Source organism: Centroberyx gerrardi, chromosome 19, assembly GCF_048128805.1.
Source record: "Centroberyx gerrardi isolate f3 chromosome 19, fCenGer3.hap1.cur.20231027, whole genome shotgun sequence".
Classification (NCBI taxonomy): Eukaryota; Metazoa; Chordata; class Actinopteri; order Beryciformes; family Berycidae; genus Centroberyx; species Centroberyx gerrardi.
The window spans coordinates 12,925,214-12,942,965 of NC_136015.1; the positions used below are offsets into that span (position 1 = coordinate 12,925,214).

General features: G+C 40.6%; 3 protein-coding genes across 5 annotated transcripts; 2 read left to right on the plus strand and 1 right to left on the minus strand.

Annotated features, from left to right (window-relative positions):
* Positions 1–1,801: 1,801 nt before the first annotated feature.
* rab5aa (RAB5A, member RAS oncogene family, a) lies at positions 1,802–6,404 on the minus strand. 2 transcript variants are annotated; one of them, XM_071909042.2, is made up of 6 exons: positions 6,246–6,404; positions 3,791–4,009; positions 3,261–3,412; positions 2,953–3,075; positions 2,615–2,708; positions 1,802–2,373 (listed from the first exon to the last, which is right to left on the minus strand). In XM_071909042.2, the coding sequence occupies exons 2-6, from the start codon at positions 3,954–3,956 to the stop codon at positions 2,258–2,260; spliced, it is 651 nt and encodes a 216-aa protein (XP_071765143.1). In that variant the 5' UTR covers positions 3,957–4,009; positions 6,246–6,404; the 3' UTR covers positions 1,802–2,257. The 2 variants fall into 2 exon arrangements, with proteins under 2 accessions (XP_071765143.1, XP_071765142.1); XM_071909041.2 differs by having other exon boundaries at positions 3,791–4,012.
* Positions 6,405–8,123: 1,719 nt separating this feature from the next.
* Positions 8,124–13,905, plus strand: otud6b (OTU deubiquitinase 6B). Of its 2 annotated transcripts, none has more exons than XM_071909057.2 (8): positions 8,124–8,386; positions 9,971–10,119; positions 10,585–10,686; positions 11,116–11,328; positions 11,492–11,612; positions 11,806–11,867; positions 11,959–12,065; positions 13,277–13,905. In XM_071909057.2, exons 1-8 carry the CDS (start codon positions 8,311–8,313, stop codon positions 13,359–13,361), a joined length of 915 nt encoding a protein of 304 aa, XP_071765158.1. In that variant the 5' UTR covers positions 8,124–8,310; the 3' UTR covers positions 13,362–13,905. The 2 variants fall into 2 exon arrangements, with proteins under 2 accessions (XP_071765158.1, XP_071765159.1); XM_071909058.2 differs by having other exon boundaries at positions 11,116–11,316.
* A 511-nt stretch (positions 13,906–14,416) lies between these two features.
* lrrc69 (leucine rich repeat containing 69) lies at positions 14,417–17,250 on the plus strand. The gene is made up of 8 exons (XM_071909034.2): positions 14,417–14,590; positions 14,701–14,827; positions 14,940–15,012; positions 15,501–15,696; positions 15,838–15,909; positions 16,012–16,113; positions 16,494–16,673; positions 17,143–17,250. The coding sequence occupies exons 1-8, from the start codon at positions 14,417–14,419 to the stop codon at positions 17,248–17,250; spliced, it is 1,032 nt and encodes a 343-aa protein (XP_071765135.1).
* The last annotated feature ends 502 nt before the right edge of the window (positions 17,251–17,752 follow it).

Here is a 17,752-nt window from a genome sequence, read left to right on the forward strand (position 1 = left end):
GTATTGGACAAGGCATCCAACCTGATACCACTAAAACAAAAAAAGAATTAGTGAAATGCGAGAAAGAGATGTTAAAAAATAGAAACCAAAATGTTTGGATATTATTTTTTTTCTTTTGAGAAAAGGGTACAAGACAGACCACTAAATAAATGCAATTTCATTTTTTGTTAATAACACTACATACATTTATAAAGACCACCACTGATTATAATTTAACCATTTGTGTGAAAAAAGGAACAGCAACAAAACTCCAAACCCAGACCGAAGCTGTTTTTTTCTGCTAACTGTACAGTTTTTTTATGATTATCTAGACAACTCCCTAGCAAGCATTAGTCCTGTCACTTGTAAATCGAAAAAAGGTAGACTACATTGCAACACCCTATTTACAGTATATTATTTATATATTTATATATATATTTATATCACACTGGCTGTAATTATGACAAGATATATTCATGAGCGTCATTAGTGCAAGGCATGAGTAAGACAGACCTGTCAAAAGAGTTATTGACCAGACGTGTGTGTGTGTGTGTGTGTCTATATGTAACAATGTTTCAGTGAGGGGGGTGGGACTTGAAAGAACACAAGTGTGTGCATGACATGTGTGAGGGAGTGGTGTAACAGGTTGTGTGTGCTCGTTATGTACAGTGATGTATAGGTCTGGAAGGGTTCAGGGGGAAGAAGTCAACTGTACGTGTGTGTATGCATGTACAAATGTGTGTTCAAACACACACACACATAAACGGGCACGTGTGAGTGAGTCCTATGGATGTAATTCATCACCTGACAGCCAGCCCAGGCTCACTCTGTACACACCGACACACGACTGTGTCTAAAGCACTTCCTAACGAACAAAGGATGGCAAATGATTCTGACTCGAAGGCGAGTAATGCCGGCATCAACTGATCTTACATACTGCAACTCCCCACTCACTATCACCACCCTTGCTTTTTTTACCAGGTGCAAAAACAGCAGCGGTCCAGCAACTTTAACACACTTAAACAGATACAGTCCGCATAAACCAAATCACCCAGAGGCAGAAAAATGAGTATCAGCTGACCCAATGACCTATAGGCAGAATGGCCCAACTTCAACCACAGAACGATGGTCTAGACAAGATTTATGAAAGGACATTGCATCAGGAGACGGGGAGGCGGTGTCACTGGTGGGTGTGCCTCGGGGGCCCCTGCGCCTTGTTGTGGAGAAGGTTGGGTGGTGCAGGGGGCTTACGCCGTGCTGCATTGGTCCTTGCAGACACTGAAGTCACAGAGTAAATACTGTGAAACATTGCACGATGCCAATAGGGACAGCTAGAAGCAGGCACAGCCCTGGGATGGGGCCTTAGGGCGGGAGAGCGTGGGACAGAGGGGGGAATTTACACTAGTGCTACTTTGGGTTTAGTGGGGGAAAGCACATGGATGCATTTCTTGTGAGAAAGCAGCGGGCAGAAGGAGGGAATGAGAGAGAGAATCTAGAGGCCTAAAGTCCACCGACAAAAGTCTTTTTTCATTTTCCAGATAAAAAGGTCCCAGTGACGAGAGAGGTGTGGAGCTTAGGATTCCTCTCTTTCTCTCTCTCTGTCCCCGTCTTCCCTCTCTTTCTCAAATGTACAAGAACACGCTCCTCTTCTCAAATAGATATTTTTTTTCTGTGCTACTGAAGAAAAAATGTAAAACACAGTTTTCATTTTTTTTTTCCATTTTAGGCCTTGTAGTTATACGTGCATCCATAATTTTGACATATAATTCTAGAAAAAAACAAAAACAAATAAAAAAAAATAAACAAAAATATAAGACTGGTATTAGAAATGCAGTAGTAGAAAGCTACCCCAGAAAAGAGAAGAGACCACTTGGAAGAGCCCTGCCTCTCAACGCTGCTCATATCAACACATGGGGAGGAAGATGATGGAGGGCAGGGGTCACTAATGTCAATAATATCCATTATCAATAATAATAATAGATGCAAAGAGCTGGATGGAAGAAAATAGAAAAGAAAGATTGGGAGGCTTCATTTAGTAACAGCAGAACCAAGAGGGGGAAAAGAGGCAGAGCCAATGTTGAGAGATCAGTGTGGGGGGCATTGACTTAGTTACTGCAAAAAAAGAAGGAGGGGCACAGGGGCATCTTTTCTTGTTTTGCAGATCAGAAATTGGGAAAAAGAGTACGACACGTTGCATTAGTAACTGCAGTGGCATTTGGGGCATCGGTCGCATTAGTTACTGCTATACAGGATGTGTGGGGGGGAGGCGTTCTTCACGTTAGTTACTGCAGCAGGGACCCTTGGTTGGCTGGGCGGCTTCCGTCAGGTCCACTCCCCGGTTCCGCCCGCTGCTGGCTCCTGCAGCCTGGGGCTCGCTCTTCGGCAATCTCTTCGCTGAAGGGCAAAAACACACCAAACACCAATAAAAAAATAAAAACTTCAACATGTCATTTGCATGGGGCCAGAGTTACAAATGATATGACTTCCATAAACCACTGTGCCCTCATCAACCATCCACTTAGCAGAGCATATACTTCATACTGGAACCAATGGGACTAAACAAGCTGGCTCTGTTTATCATACTGACACACATGCACAGGCAAAATATATGGGCAAGGTGGCAAGAGTCACCTACCAATAGCCATGAATATCTCGTTCACATTCATAGAGGTCTTGGCTGACGTCTCCATGAACAGTAAACTGTTGTCATCTGCATAAGACTGGGCATCCTGTCAACACACAGCAAATATAATGTGCCTTCAGCCTATCCACGTACATGTTTGCATGGGTTCGGGTTAGACAATTAGATGTGGCATAAAGACTATGAACGCTGTAGCAGTAGAGGTTAATGGATGCAATAACTACAGCACAAAAAAACAGAAAGCCATGGATATCCAGTGATGTGTGTTCAAAAGAACCTGAAGAAAAAAACATAAAGCCTGACTGTTCAAGAAACAGTCCATTTGCTCTGACCTGGAAGTCGACAGCTCTCTTGTTGGCGAGGTCGGCCTTGTTGCCTGAGAGAGCGATGACTATGTTGGGGCTAGCTTGTCTCTGCAGCTCCTTCACCCAGTTCTTTGCCCGTGCAAAGGACTCCTGGAAAGAGGACAAGGGGCACCAACAACAGGTTCAACTACAAGTTGTACGCTGCTGAAGTAAGCCTAGCTGTATAGTGCTGCCCTGAATATGTGGCCAGCATCATCTGTGCAACTAATATGGAGGGAAACGTGGGGAAAAAACTACTTTGCACAGGACTATGTCAAGGATGCATGTGAACGTGCCTCGTTTGTGATGTCGTAGACCACGATGGCGGCCTGTGCTCCTCTGTAATACATGGGTGCCAAACTGTGGTAACGCTCCTGTCCCGCAGTGTCCCAGATCTCAAACTTCACCGTTGTGTCGTCTAGACACACTGTCTGGGTCAGAAAGGCCGCTGAGGGAATAGGATGAGGTGAGGGGTGACTCAGCAATAGATAGGAATAACTACACAACTACCAGTACTCTTTACAATGCCATGTAAATATAACAGTTCAAAGAATAAATCAAATCATTAACAATCTTCCCATTTTGTGGGACAAATTCCGGCCCACCATTTCCCGACTTAAATTCGCTAAAGCACAAAAGTAGAGAGCTTTCTAGAAAAAAGTTCATCATTAGTTGACTATTTGAATAAAGGCCAAATTTGGTAATGGGTTGAAACAACAGTTTGCAGATACAAACATCCTTCTGTAATCAAAGCAGACCATCTCTTTGATCTACAACCTACTGGCAGCTTATGAGAAGCAGCCTGACCAGCCGTTATGGAGCTCACCTCCTATTGTGCTCTCCTGGAACTCGTGGAACTGGCCCTTGACGAAGCGGAGCACTAAGCTGGACTTGCCCACGGCCGACTCTCCCAGCAGCACCAGTTTAAACTGACAAATCTTGTTCCCAGCATTGGGCCCATTGGGTCTCGTAGCTCCTCCCCGATTGGCCATGACCTAGTCAGATCCCCCGGTGTCCTGCGTGTCAGACTTCACTATCAGGACTTCTGCTGCAAGACGCCAGAGAGAAAATATGTTTACTATCGGAAAATAATAAACATGATTCAAACTTTGAGGAGCACTACAGCTAAGGATAAATATAACAAAGAATGCTTGCTTACAGGTAGTTAAATATGCATCTTATCAGTAGCCCAACATTTCTAAGTATGTAAACAGTAGGATTTTTCCATCACTGTCAAAATTCAACTGTGATACCCAATCAATTCTAGCAAAAAGTGACTATAGCTGCCATTTCCTTATATAGCTGTAAACAGTAAATCCAATAAGCTGCTTCTTGCTTTCTTTTAAGATGATGTGGTTATTTTAAGAGCGCAAGATAGCACAAAGTATATAGTTTCCAATATGACACACTGGTCAGACGCATATTACAAAAAAACAAAGACGGGAAATAATAAAACCTACTGACAGTAATTTCACGCGGGCTAGCAAGGTTAGCGGCTGTTGTATTTATTGTGACTGGGATGGGTTATATTTAGGGAAATTATACACATAGTGCTTTTATGAGTGAGGTTATCAAGCCCACCACAACCACATAACAGAAGGCAAAGGAAGCCTTGACATGAACCCACAACAGTCAAGAGTTTCACCTACCCACATTACTTCAGCCCATTATAACTGTGAGTACCTCTGTATGGCTACATACCTTGGATTCTTATAGTGCATTGTTTAGTAACTTATTTTAACTGCTGACTAATTTGTATACAACACAGGGTTATTGTAAGGAGAGAATCAGATATACTATTTGTCATGAGCAAGATTTGTGGAATTTATCCCTGACCAGAAAACTGGATTGAGAAGACAGTGGGCCTAAACACCTGTGGTGCTACTGCAATCTATGAAGTGCAAGGCTCCAGAAGGGGTGAAGTTGTCAAAATAAACATTGTATGTGCCATCTGATCTGTGTGTGGCTGCTGTTTTAAAAGTCTGCAGTCAACATAATTAAAAATAATCTGTACAATATAATGGACATGTTATATGTTTGTAACCTATGAGTGGCTTAGAGTGGTTCACATCTGCGTAAGCACTTAATTTATGTCGCAATAGCAAAGGCTGTGCTTTAACAATAACAAAACAAGAAGTGATTTCAAATTACAAAGAGCTGTCCATCAACTGTCAAATTATTTGTCCTGGTTTCTTAGAAGAGAAAAATACGGGGATGAAGGGGAATAAGTTACCATCCATATAAACCAAATGCCAGGGGACAGAAAGCCATCCGGGTGTCATGAAGTCGTGAACATATTAACCAGCTAGGTTAGGTATTTTTCTTTTTGAACACGCGAGAAAATTTGACGAAAATGCTTTAAAATGTGAGCATGAAAACAAGTACGTATTAGAAACTGCAATGACAAAACATAGTAACTGCGTTTTGCTCGGACTCATGACATCTGGATTGTCAACAAAGGCAGCGCATTGCAATGCTCACAAAATATTTGGATTTGTCCAACAACGTTACTTAATGTTTGTCAAGTTAACGTTGGACAGCAATCAAACGCGTCAACCAACAAGCTAGCTTTAGCTCTAGCTAGGTGTCTGTTTTGATTTTAGAGGGAGGACGCCATTTTCCAAATTGTTTTGTTGTCTGGTTAGCTAGCTGTTTTGCTCTTAGCTAACGCTAACGCTGCCTAGCTTGGTGTCAGCAATACACCTAACGTTACTGCTAACTAGCCGGCCAGCAAAATGCTAGCCTCACAGACAGCTACTGCAAGACACATTCAAACAAGCTTCCATAAAACACAACAGGACGAGAACAGTACCCTTGGCTAACAAACTGGTTATTATATACACATAGATATCACATTGGGAATGTTGTGGTGGATAGCTGAGTTTAATGTTATCTAACGGGGTGTAGTCAAACCTTCAATCAACAAACACTAACATTATCTTGCTAGCATTGTTAGCAGTCCACCCACTGACCTGATTCCACCCCTTTAGCCATTAGCTATCGCGAAGCCAACGAGAAGCTTGGTGTCTTGCTTGCTAACCCACAAATCGCTGGCTATTAGCTAACCGTACCATACAAACACTGAAAAGGAGCGGCTGGTCTCATTAAGACGTGGCGAAGGCCTGCATTTTTTGCATTCTCTTATCAAATAGCACCAACGTTAGCTGGTAAAGTCAGCTAGCGAGCAAGCTAGTCCCGCTGACAACTGAGACAACGTTAACGTTAGCTAGTCAGCCAGCTGGAATCTAGCTACAACTTGTCGATTCATGTCAGTACGCTACCTGAGAGCCAGACGATGTTTTGAACTTTAAATACCACCGCGGCAGTATTTACACACGGGACCCGGGGCACTGCGGTGATGTGATGTTGTGGAACCAAGAAATAATTTCAACAACCCCGATCACGTCTCCTCCTTTCTTTCTTCTCGCAACTTCCCCCTTAGAACCAAAACACAAACAGGCTCTTCCGCCCCCCGTGCCACGTCACACATCACGCCGCCCTCCAAGACTGACTTCTGCTCCCAGCTCAGCTCTGTCAGCCCTAACTGGAATATCTGTAAATAATACCCGCTGGAAGAAGACCTGGTTATTGACTCCTAAACGTTTTATCACGAATAAGCTTTGAAAAAAATATTTTCGTGCACAAGTACTTCTAATCACTATTTAATAAAAGTAAAGAAGGATATTAAAGCCAACTGCTTATTCTGTGATACCTTAAACTCCATTACATCTATTTTGGAAGTGATCTTTTGTGATTTTTTTCGTGTGAAAATCTCACTATGGTGAGATATGCACATATACTTTAATATATCTTGAAAATTTGTATAGTGATTTCTTGTCTGGTTTCAACAACTTCAATCAAAGAGAATAGAGGTATTTTTTTTCTAATTTGCTAATTATTTTTGGCTACATTTCACATACATAAACGTACCAAATACCACTTAGTAGTTCTGTTCATTGTTTTTGCCAAAGAATGTGAGTGCATTGTCACTACTACCTCAAACAATAAGAAAGCTCTGAAAACGGTAAACATCTGTGATCTAAGCTTTTGTATAACTATATGCACATATGCTGGACATGTTCCTCTTGTTGTGTCTCTCCACCACAGATGCCTGAATAAGATCTTTACATATCTATGATCCCTGCCCTATGGTTTCTTTTTTGTGTATTTATTTCCTGTATTATGTTATATTTTTTGTGGATTTGTGGTTTCCTGTGAATTTGATGTACACTTGTTGTATTGTTATGGCATCAAAGCACACAAAAAAAAACCTGAATGATGATGATGATGATGATGATCATGATGATGATGTTATGCTTGTGGTAGTAGTAATGCAGGGAATGGTGATGTAATGATGAGAGATACAGAGAATGTGTAGGTTACATGGAAAAGGCATCTGAAGAAAGTTGCACAAAGTGTCAACATTATAAAGGGACTCATGATGCAGAGTCGGGCCAATGTCCACAAAGAGTGAAGGAGAGCGGCCTGGCTGAGATAAGGACAGAGAGCGGGAAGAGAGTTGAAGCAGCTGGGAGACAAGAGAACACATTGTGTGAGCCGTCAGGGACCAGAGATCAATATATTTGCCTAGATACAGCAAGATTCATTGCTGTTATTGTAATCATAATAAAACATTCATTGGAAGTTGAGAGAAAATTGGACAGAAGGGAGATAGTGATAGATGTGACCGAAAGATACGGGGTGAAGGGAAAGCAAAAGCAAACATTTTGAAAGAGCAACTCCCATCATGTCAGATATAAGGCTGAGTGATGTATCCAAGAGAGGGAATTAACATGCCCAGAAATAGACGAGTGGTTAAGTTCCCCTGCCTCTGCAACCACATGTGTTCCCTCACTGGGCTAGGATTGAATCTCAGCAGAACTTTCTCTTGCGTATCTGCTTTTTCCACTGTATAAATAATAATGGAAATACTGAAGGTGAGTGGACTGCACAGTGTTTTCTTTCTTTCTTTTTTTTTTTTTTAAAGCAGGTATTGGTTTGAAAGAGTAGGGGTAGAGAAAAGTACTGTACTCTGGTCTTTCTCCAGTTGGGATTAGTACTGTAGTGCAATAATATTCCAGTAGGTGGCGGTAATGCAACATTAATTCTGGATGTAGAGGCGAAGAAGAAGAAGAAGTCTCCTCCTCCGCTTCCTCTCGGTCCTACCGGGGGCAGTCTTCATATCAGCACGTTTTAGTAACATAAGAAATTATATTTTATCTTCTGTCAGCGATGCTGATACATTGTATAACAGGGGTATTACAGCACGTCGTTTTCCTAACATTAGTCTGATTCATATAACTCGCCAAGACTGTAAGTGAACAAACTGAGTAGCAGTGTCCAGTCATGGAGGAGGGAATGATAGAGACGTCGGAGGAGCTGCTGGCAAAGCAACACCGCAAGGAAAAGAAAGATCTGCAAGGTAGTCAACGTTAACTTCCTTATTTTATTGTGCTGTGTAGTTACTCAAATCCTTACTGTCAGTTAGGTCGTAGCTAGTGTGTTTTATGTTTTTAGATGCCTGTTGTTAGAAGTTAGCTTAAGCTAACCACAACAGGCCATGTAGTGCAATGCTGAAGTACCACTTACTGTCATTTCATTGCACAGACTGTCAGTGATATGTATGGAAGCCCGTTTCCGCCACCTGTTAAAAAAAATCTGGCACTTTCCTCTTTTTTTCCATCATGAATTGAATTTTTTTTTCTCAATATTATGACTTAGCATCTCATAATTATGAGATGCTAAGTCATTATTATGAGATGCTAAGTCATTATTATGAGATGCTAAGTCATAAGATGCTAAGTCATTATTATGAGATGCTAAGTCATTATTATGAGATGCTGTCATAAGATGCTAAGTCATTATTATGAGATGCTGTCATAAGATGCTAAGTCATTATTATGAGATGCTGTCATAAGATGCTAAGTCATTATTATGAGATACTATCTTATAGATATGAGCATGATACACACTCTTTTGACATGAGTAGCTGGATAGCTCTAGTGCCAAAGTGAGGAGTAACATGTAGGACACCAGTGATCTTTTGACATTTCTAACTCAATGTGTGCAGTCTGACGTCCAAAAGTGTTAGCTTACTTTATTAAACAGTCTCATTCTTAAATCGTGGTAATGTGGGCAATACAAAACAAAAAGGATCTCATTTTCAATCTCATTCAGTTTGTTTGTGATATGGGAAATTCACTATCGAAACCACATGTCATCAATCACCAAGCATTAGCATTTTGACTAGTCATAATGTAATTAGATATATCTTAAATTAGCATTTTGACTAGTCATAATGTAATAAAAGATATCTTAAATTAGCATTTTGACTAGTCATAATGTAATGAGAGATATCTTAAATGCTCATTTACATACATTACATTATGACTAGCCAAAATGCTACTTTAAAATATTTAAGATATCTGTAATGAGAACTACTGGAACTACCACTGCTAGGCCTGTACTGCTGCAGCAGCAGGAGCAGCAGCAGCAGCAGCAGCAGCAGCAGCAGTGTTGTTGCTTGCTGACTGACTAGCTACCACCTGGCTTAACGGTACTGCTGCCGCAGCAGGAGCAGCAGCGGCACCCACACCCTTTACCCCTGGTAAAGCTCTTACTGTGGACTTTGACAAGGGCCTACAACCCTTTAAGATAAGATAGCATTAATTTCCTTGGGGAAATTTAGGAAAAGTAGCTGGTGAAGCTACTTGTATTAGTTTTATGTTCAAACAACCATGCCAGTATATCTGTGTCCTGCATAAGGAGTAGATCATTTTTTCCCTCCAAGGATTGTCCTTAAATCAACAAACTAACGTTAAGGTGCACTAATATCATTTTTGCCATGTAATTTGTAAATCAGTTAATAAATATACACCATTCAGTATCATCCGACAGCTTGTAGATATACTAGTAGTATTCAGTCTTTGGTGTCTGTGTGCTCCACTGAAGTATTTATTGACCACCATAACTAATCAGTCAATCTGCTCTTGTGCTACGTTTTCAGCTAAAATCCAGAGCATGAAAAATGCAGTCCCCAAGAATGACAAGAAAAGGAGGAAACAGTTGACAGAAGACATTGCCAAACTAGAGGCTGAACTCAACCAGAAACACGAGGAGGAGCTCGGGCAGCTCAAAACTACAGCTGACACACAAGTAAATACCTGCATTCAAATGACTGGCAAATCTCAAGGTTATGCATTAGGATTTTCCATTAAGTCTATAAGTAAGGAGGCATGTGTACTCTTAAAAAGGATGTGCATTTTCAATACATGCATGTGTCTAGTTTGGAACAATGCACATTGCCATTACTTTTTAACACCACATATGTTAGTAGAAACATATTTACACAACATGTATTGTTGGAAATGGAAACACAAATATGTTTGTCCCAAACTAGAGATGTGAAGTGTTGAAAATGCACATTCTTTTATAGTCAGGCTTTAAAAGAAGCAAATACATTTTGGGACTGATTGAGTACAATATGCACATACTGCATCCTTTATATTGTATCATATGCCACATTGGCATCATATTATTGATGCATGCATGAAATGCATGTTTTAGATCAACTTATATTTGTAACATAAGTGTAAATTTATGCTTACTCTATCTTGTAAGGTTGAGGAGGTGGTAAATGGAGTGGAGTCCATGACGGTGGAGGGTGAAGAACAGAAAGAAGAGGTCAAACAGTCACGTGTATCCAAAGCCCAGAAGAGAAGGGTGAGCTACAGTTCTCTTCTGACAGCAAATATGACGATTTCAACTGTTGTTTATCACTGCCAAACAGCAAGTTACTGTCATTTATTCACATTGTCTATACCATAGAAAATGCACAGTGCATGCTCACAATCAAACTTACTTGTGTAGTCAAATTGCCATCCACAGTTCACAACATTCTGAATAAATGCATCAATTTCAAATTCTTTACATATACAAATCCCATTACCTCAGACAGCAGTGTGATAATTGGTTCTGCCTTTTCACCTCTTGTAGAAGTTGCTAGGAATCCTGCCTGACAAATAGTGCAGTACGCTGAGCCTGACCACATTATCTCTAACCATCCGTCTCTGTTTGCTATCCATTTTAATTTGTTCCAACTATGGTTTCATATACTCTTTTATACTCTTTTTTTTAAATTACCCCTTCCAGGACAAAAAGGCTGCCCAGGAGAAGGAGAGGGACAGCAGAATAGCAGAGGCAGAGGTGCAGAACCTGCAGGGCGTACGGCACCAGGAGGGCTTGAAGCTGGCCCAGAAACTTGCCCAGCGACAGCTGCAGATCCGGGAGATCTCCTCTGATGGCCACTGCATGTACCGCGCCATCGAAGATCAGCTGGTGCAGAGAGCAATGGTACATATCTTTGTATGTATCGAGTATTTTAGCTGTAGATGGGGAGGTTGCCAGTTTAAGTGCTAGTTTGAATACCTAATCAGGAACCTAATAGAGGAAAATGTACTGTGGATTTTTACAAACTGTATACAAGAACTGTAAATATTCTATTCTATTCTATTCTATTCTATTCAAGCCTGAGTTGAGCTTGAGTCTGAAGGAACTGCGATCCCGTACTGCTGAGCACATGAGAAGCCACGCTGATGACTTCCTCCCTTTCCTCACCAACGCCAACACTGGTGACATGTACACAACAGGTAACGACTCACCTGAGACGGCTTTGATTTGGTTGTTGGAAACAGACTCTCATAGATTCGGCTGTATCAAAGACTGAAGTAGCTGTCCGTCGTTAGAAGCATGCCATAGCACATATTACTTATTCAGAAAGTTTGTAAATAGATGTTTATGCACAGTATTCATGTGAGTGTGTGTGTGTGTGTGTGTTTCCAGATGAGTTTGAGAAATACTGCAGTGATGTGGAGCACACAGCAGCTTGGGGCGGCCAACTAGAAGTGAGTCCTTATAGGGTTGTCATAGAAACACTGTGCTATCGGTCATTGGTTTTCCCAGTGATTATCTATTTTCCTTTCTTTTCCCTGACAGCTGCGAGCGCTGACCCAAGTCCTTCACCTGCCAATAGAAGTGATCCAGGCCGACTCCCCCACTATAAAGATAGGGGAGGAGTATGACGGCAACCCCATCACCCTCATGTAAGAGCTTGTCTATATGCAATATATATATATAAGTTTATATATATACACGTTTGTTTTGGGTGTAGGCGACATTAGGGTGCTTGTTAATAAATATACTAATTAGTAGAAAATGCTCTTCTAATATATGGAATTTATAGTTTACCTCTAAATTAGACAGTATGGTTATTTTTAAAACATTTGTGACATGCTGTGGCAAAGCAAGGCGTTTATTGCATTTTTTGGCTAAGGCTCTTCATGCTTATTATGTCAGAGGTAATTTTTCACATTTTGCCAAAAAACAGTCTTGAAGATAGAAACTGCCAGCTTGTGCCGACTGCAAGTTGAAATGGAATCTATAATTATGCAAAATAAGCATCTATGAAAGGCTCAACAACACTCATCCTCCAGGATAGGCAGAGGAAAGAGACTAAACTAATGGAGCTTGCTCTTGCACTCGCCAGTTCATTGCATTGTCATCTTGGGTAATAAATATTCCAACCATGTAATTATCCACAAGTAACATGGTATCACATTTTGGGATCCTAACCACATTTAAATGTTGAGCATTTGATAAAGTCATGTTTGACTATCACACAGCACACCAGAGTAACAGCAGACACACAGACCCACACAATGGTGACACTGCTCCATGCATTAAGTATAATTTAACTGAAGGAATACAAATCTTTTTTTTAATGACATCGTCTTGGGAGCTTCTGTGATGCTACCTTAGTTATCTGTGCAGGTAATTGCATGCACAGCTAGAAAGTAGCTTCTGCAATACTAAGCTGTTATGTGCTTGTCATGGTTATGTGCTTATTGTTTAGATTAGCATTATTAGATTAGATTACATATCTATAGTATAAACATACATGTTCATGTTTCTTAGATTCTTTGCAATAAAATAATTCTTATTCAGGTAATGCTTCGTCATCATTCTAAGCTAAAACCTCACTGCCTTAGACACCGCATTTTCTTATTATTACTCAAATTATCAATATCTTGTAGCTGTTTTAACCAAATATTCAGTGTGGAATAACTGCAATAGTGTAGCATTATCAATATAGTTATAGTTCTTGCTGCTCTAAATGCATAATATACCTAATGACTGTAATTATAATGCATAATACCCTAGACCTGCATTGAGAGGGTCTGATAAAACTTTGGAGGTTTTTTTTCTCAGATCTTTGTTTCACAGAATATTAATATATTTCTCCCTTGTGTTGCAGCTACATGCGTCATGCCTACGGACTAGGAGAACACTACAACTCTGTGGAGCGTCTAAAGGATCCTGCCAATGAGGAAGACAGCTGAGAGACAACTCTGTCTCGGTGTGGCAAAACCACATTATGTTATGTGGAGAGTTTTTAAACTTCTCACATCAAGGGCCCCTAAATACAGACGTATTTAGTTGGCGACCTCCCCCCTCCCCCCATCGAAGAAAATGTTGGCTTGAGGGCAACTGAGAGAATGTTGCTGTTTTCAGATTGGGTTTGGTCTTTTTCTGTCTGGAGGATGAAAGATAACAGTGGGGAGAGGGAAGTCTAACAGAATTAATCTATTCTGAAAACAGTATCATTGTGCTTACTACAAAATAGCATAATAGGCAAGTTAAAGTGTTGGATCCCCAGTCTTCCCTGCAACCCATCTTGAGAACCACTGGTGTAACGCACTCGCTCTTTCACGCTGGCTGGAGAGGATTGAAGTGACCGTTGATCAAGCATGTTACCTAACCAGAAGTCAACAGATTCATTGAATGATCGAATGATGATTTTTTGCAGTGATTTTAGATTGAATTGGATTGTTGTGTACATCATGTCAATGTTACATAAACATTGCGTCACTGCTTGATTGTGAATATTCCTCATAAAGAAAAATTTGATTGTATTTAAAGCGATGTTCTGTTCAATCTGTGACTGCAAAAGACGACCATACTGTGTGTTTAATTCAAGGCAACCATGTCATATACAGTAAAATAGTATAAACAGTCTCTGCAATTTCTTAATATGCTCAACTATGTATACAGATGTCTCTATAATGAAGCACTCATGCCTTTATGCAGGTTAGCATTTTATCATGAAGAAGTACATCAGTGTTGAATGAATGAATGAATGAATGCTGTGCAGTGGGCTTTTGGGCAAAAACATCTAAATCATGTAAATTGAAGGCAAATGCTTTGAGACATTGCTCCCATTTTTCAACATTTACCGCAAACCTTGATGAAAGTGGAAGGGAAGGAGAAGTTCTGCCATGCGCAGAAGGCGCCGCTAGAGGCCGCCACTGTCTCAGAACAAAGCTTCATTTCGGCCAGCAAGCGTCCCGTATCCATGGGAACTTAACCTGCTAACGTTGGAAGTTTTGTTCTTCAAATGGCTAAATCAGTAGTTAGAGCTTTACATGGGAAAGCCACTTCTTTAAATTTGAGTTCTAAGAAAATAGACGACGTTCCTAAATCTGTTTCCAGATTAACAAATCTTTCAACCCTCCTGCTGAACAACAACTCCATCTCTGCTTTGCCCGCCGAGCTGCTATCATTACAGCACGTGAGTCTTCTCAGTTTCTGCCTGCTGGAAAATTGCCAACATAACGCTTTATAGGTACTACACGGCACAGGTTTGTGATTAAATACTTTTCTGTTTGCAATGTTTGCAAGCTGGCAGAGCTGAATTTGGGAAATAATGCCTTGAAGGAGGTTCCAGCTGTTTTGGGACATCTGGAGTCCTTGAAAAAACTGTATCTGTTCAGCAACCAAATTACAATAATGCCACCTGAGGTGATAGGTAGGTTCTCGCAGTTCTGCATGATTAGCACCTTGAAGATTTGTCAGAAATACCAAAGCTAGCTGTTAGTATGAAGTCCTTTACATTCATATTATTCATACATGCTTTACAGCTGGCTTGCCGAACCTTGTTGTGCTCAATCTGAACCACAACCTGATTCAAAGACTTCCACCAGAGATCAGAAGGTAGGCTACATCATGCTGTACAAGATGCAGCAAAATAAAGTGTACAGCACATTCATGTAGGTTGTACCACAGGTATCAGACGGTACTTGAGGTGTGTAGAGGCTCATGGCTGCAGAAACAAAATAAATTGTACATGAGCAAAATAATATGTCCCTCTCTAGGAATTACTCTCTAGGCTTACATCTTTAAAAGTGAATTTTTGGAGTGACATATCTGGGTTCTCCACATATTGTACAGTCTGAATTAATTGGTTATGATGGCCACCATAGATGTAAAATAATATTTGTACAATATTTGTAAGGCTGAATTTACCCAGTAACAGTTTATTTTATTTTTAGTTTATTTAGCTACTCTAAATTACCCAAATCTGCTGTTTATTTTCCATCTCTGTCTTTGAAGAAAGTCTCAAATGTGGCTCACACAGGGGTTAAGGATCATTAGGTATTCTTACATTAAGACAAACAGAAACCTGTTTTTTTCCCCCTCAGCTTGGTTAAGCTTACACACCTCAGTGTGCTGGACAACAAGCTGGAGCAGCTCCCTGCTGAGTTGGGTCATCTTACTAAATTAGCTGAGATTAACTTGACTCGCAACAAGTTGTCTTGGCTTCCTCAGCAGCTGTACAAGTGTAAAGAACTGACCAAGCTGTATGTGGCCAGAAACAAGCTGACCGAACTGCCAGAGGTGGGTGTTCTGGGATGTGATTTATATCTTCTTTAACAGGAATTCCTACATTTTGTACCATAACTAATGGAACATGTTCAACACCATGTACAGTTTCCCTAGTCTTTCATGTTGTCCTGATTTCCCTCACATTTCACCCAGGGAATCAGAGCATTGGCAAAGCTCCAAGTTCTGGATGTGGCTGGGAATGAGTTGTCCATGTTTCCTGTTGAGGTATGTTGTCTAATACAGAAGCACAATGCGGTGCCACAGTGAACTCCAAAATATACGGAATGGCAACTAGTCTTGAGTCATATTGCACTTTGCTTTGTCCAGTTTGACCTGCTGAACCTGCAGGAGCTCTACTGTGAAGGGAACAGGCTGGTGTGCTGCGAGCCGATGGCGTCAGTGCAGGTCATGGAGGTGCTTACATTAAAGGTAATGTAGGATGACAATGAAGTATAAAACAGTGCAGTAGAGATTATCTATCTATCTATCTATCTATCTATCTATCTATCTATCTATCTATCTATCTATCTATCTATCTATCTATCTATCTATCTCCATGTGCCATGTATCTCCATTTCCTTTCTTTCTTTGTAGGGATAGGACAGGATTTAAAATAAGATAAAAAAAAACAACAAAAAACTGAAACTCCTGCCACCTTTTCACACTAGATAACATTCATCATACAGTATGCAAGATAGTATATCACACAATATGGCTCTGTGTTGCTCTCTAGCCTAGAACAACTGAAACTCTTTGTAATAGTGTATCTTCATCCTTTCCTATACATTGTGTCATGCTTGTGTCCCCAGGAGCTGGTTGCCAGGTTTGTCCTGCTGGAGGACAGGAACAGGAACTCTGTGGTCCACAGGAAGCTTCCCCACTACCCTGGCCTGACTGTCCTGCTGGCCAACAGGGGCTGCTGCGCCCTCTGCCTGGCCCCCTTCCTCACCACCTGGCTGGAGTGTGTGCATTTCATCAGCCTGAGGAAGGTAGGGTGGATGGTGTTAGCCTACTAGCAGTGTTTCATCTGTATTCATTTAGCAGTGGTGCGCCACCGCAGCAAGAAATGTCAAATTAAAATTAGCATTGTAATTTAGTCCTACTATCATCTGAAACATGTGGACATGTGGAGTCCAAATGTTGTACAAGTAATGATTTTATTATGATTATAAAACATTCTTAGCAATACAACCTCAACTTGAAACATAACTTAGACCCAAACAGCGAAAACAAAACTAGAATTATCCCCCCAAGCACCACAGCTGCCTAAAATTACAGAGGAAAACACTGCATGGTATCGTGAAAAAGTTTTCTATTATTTGTGAGCCAAACACTATGATTCCTTCATGTCTGAAAAAGAATAATTCGCTCCATCAGTGCTGTTGAAATAGGGTACAATGATAAGATATAGTGACAGATTCATGTAATCAAAAGTGTGTGTGTGTGTGTGTGTTTCAGGACATGAGAATGAGGAGTTCCCTGACTGTTCCAGTGCGAGCCCTTCTCTGTTCATACAAGTGCTTCAACAGGGATGGACACTCCTACTATGGTGTTGCTTCAAGATAAATATGAGTCCATTAAAAAAGGTACCGTCCATGATCTCTGTTCTCAATCACAAGCCCTTCTAAGCAGTTTTTTTTACTAATACTTTGAAATGTTTTAATACACAAAGACTTGGCTAAGATAATATATTTGTGGCAGCAGTTCTCTTGCCTCAAAAACTCATGCTCACATATAGGTTAATAGGTTAACATTGTGATGTTCGTGGAATATTTTGCTTAGAATATAATTGCAGGCTTTTGTCCTTCAAACATCCCATAGATGTTATTGGGTTCTTTGTTCACTAGGTGGCAGCAGATGACCATTGAAAATTGTGCCTGTTGCAATGCTTAACACAGGCTTTTATTCGTGGTACTATGTAGAGTACTTGTGTCGCTGTGTGCCAAACATATCATCAATAGCAGTAACATTGTAACAGTTGCAACAGTTATTATGCCTTTGCAAGAAGACTTGTTTTGAACATTTGGTTTAGATAAATTATATTTTTACACACATGACTTTTTGTTTG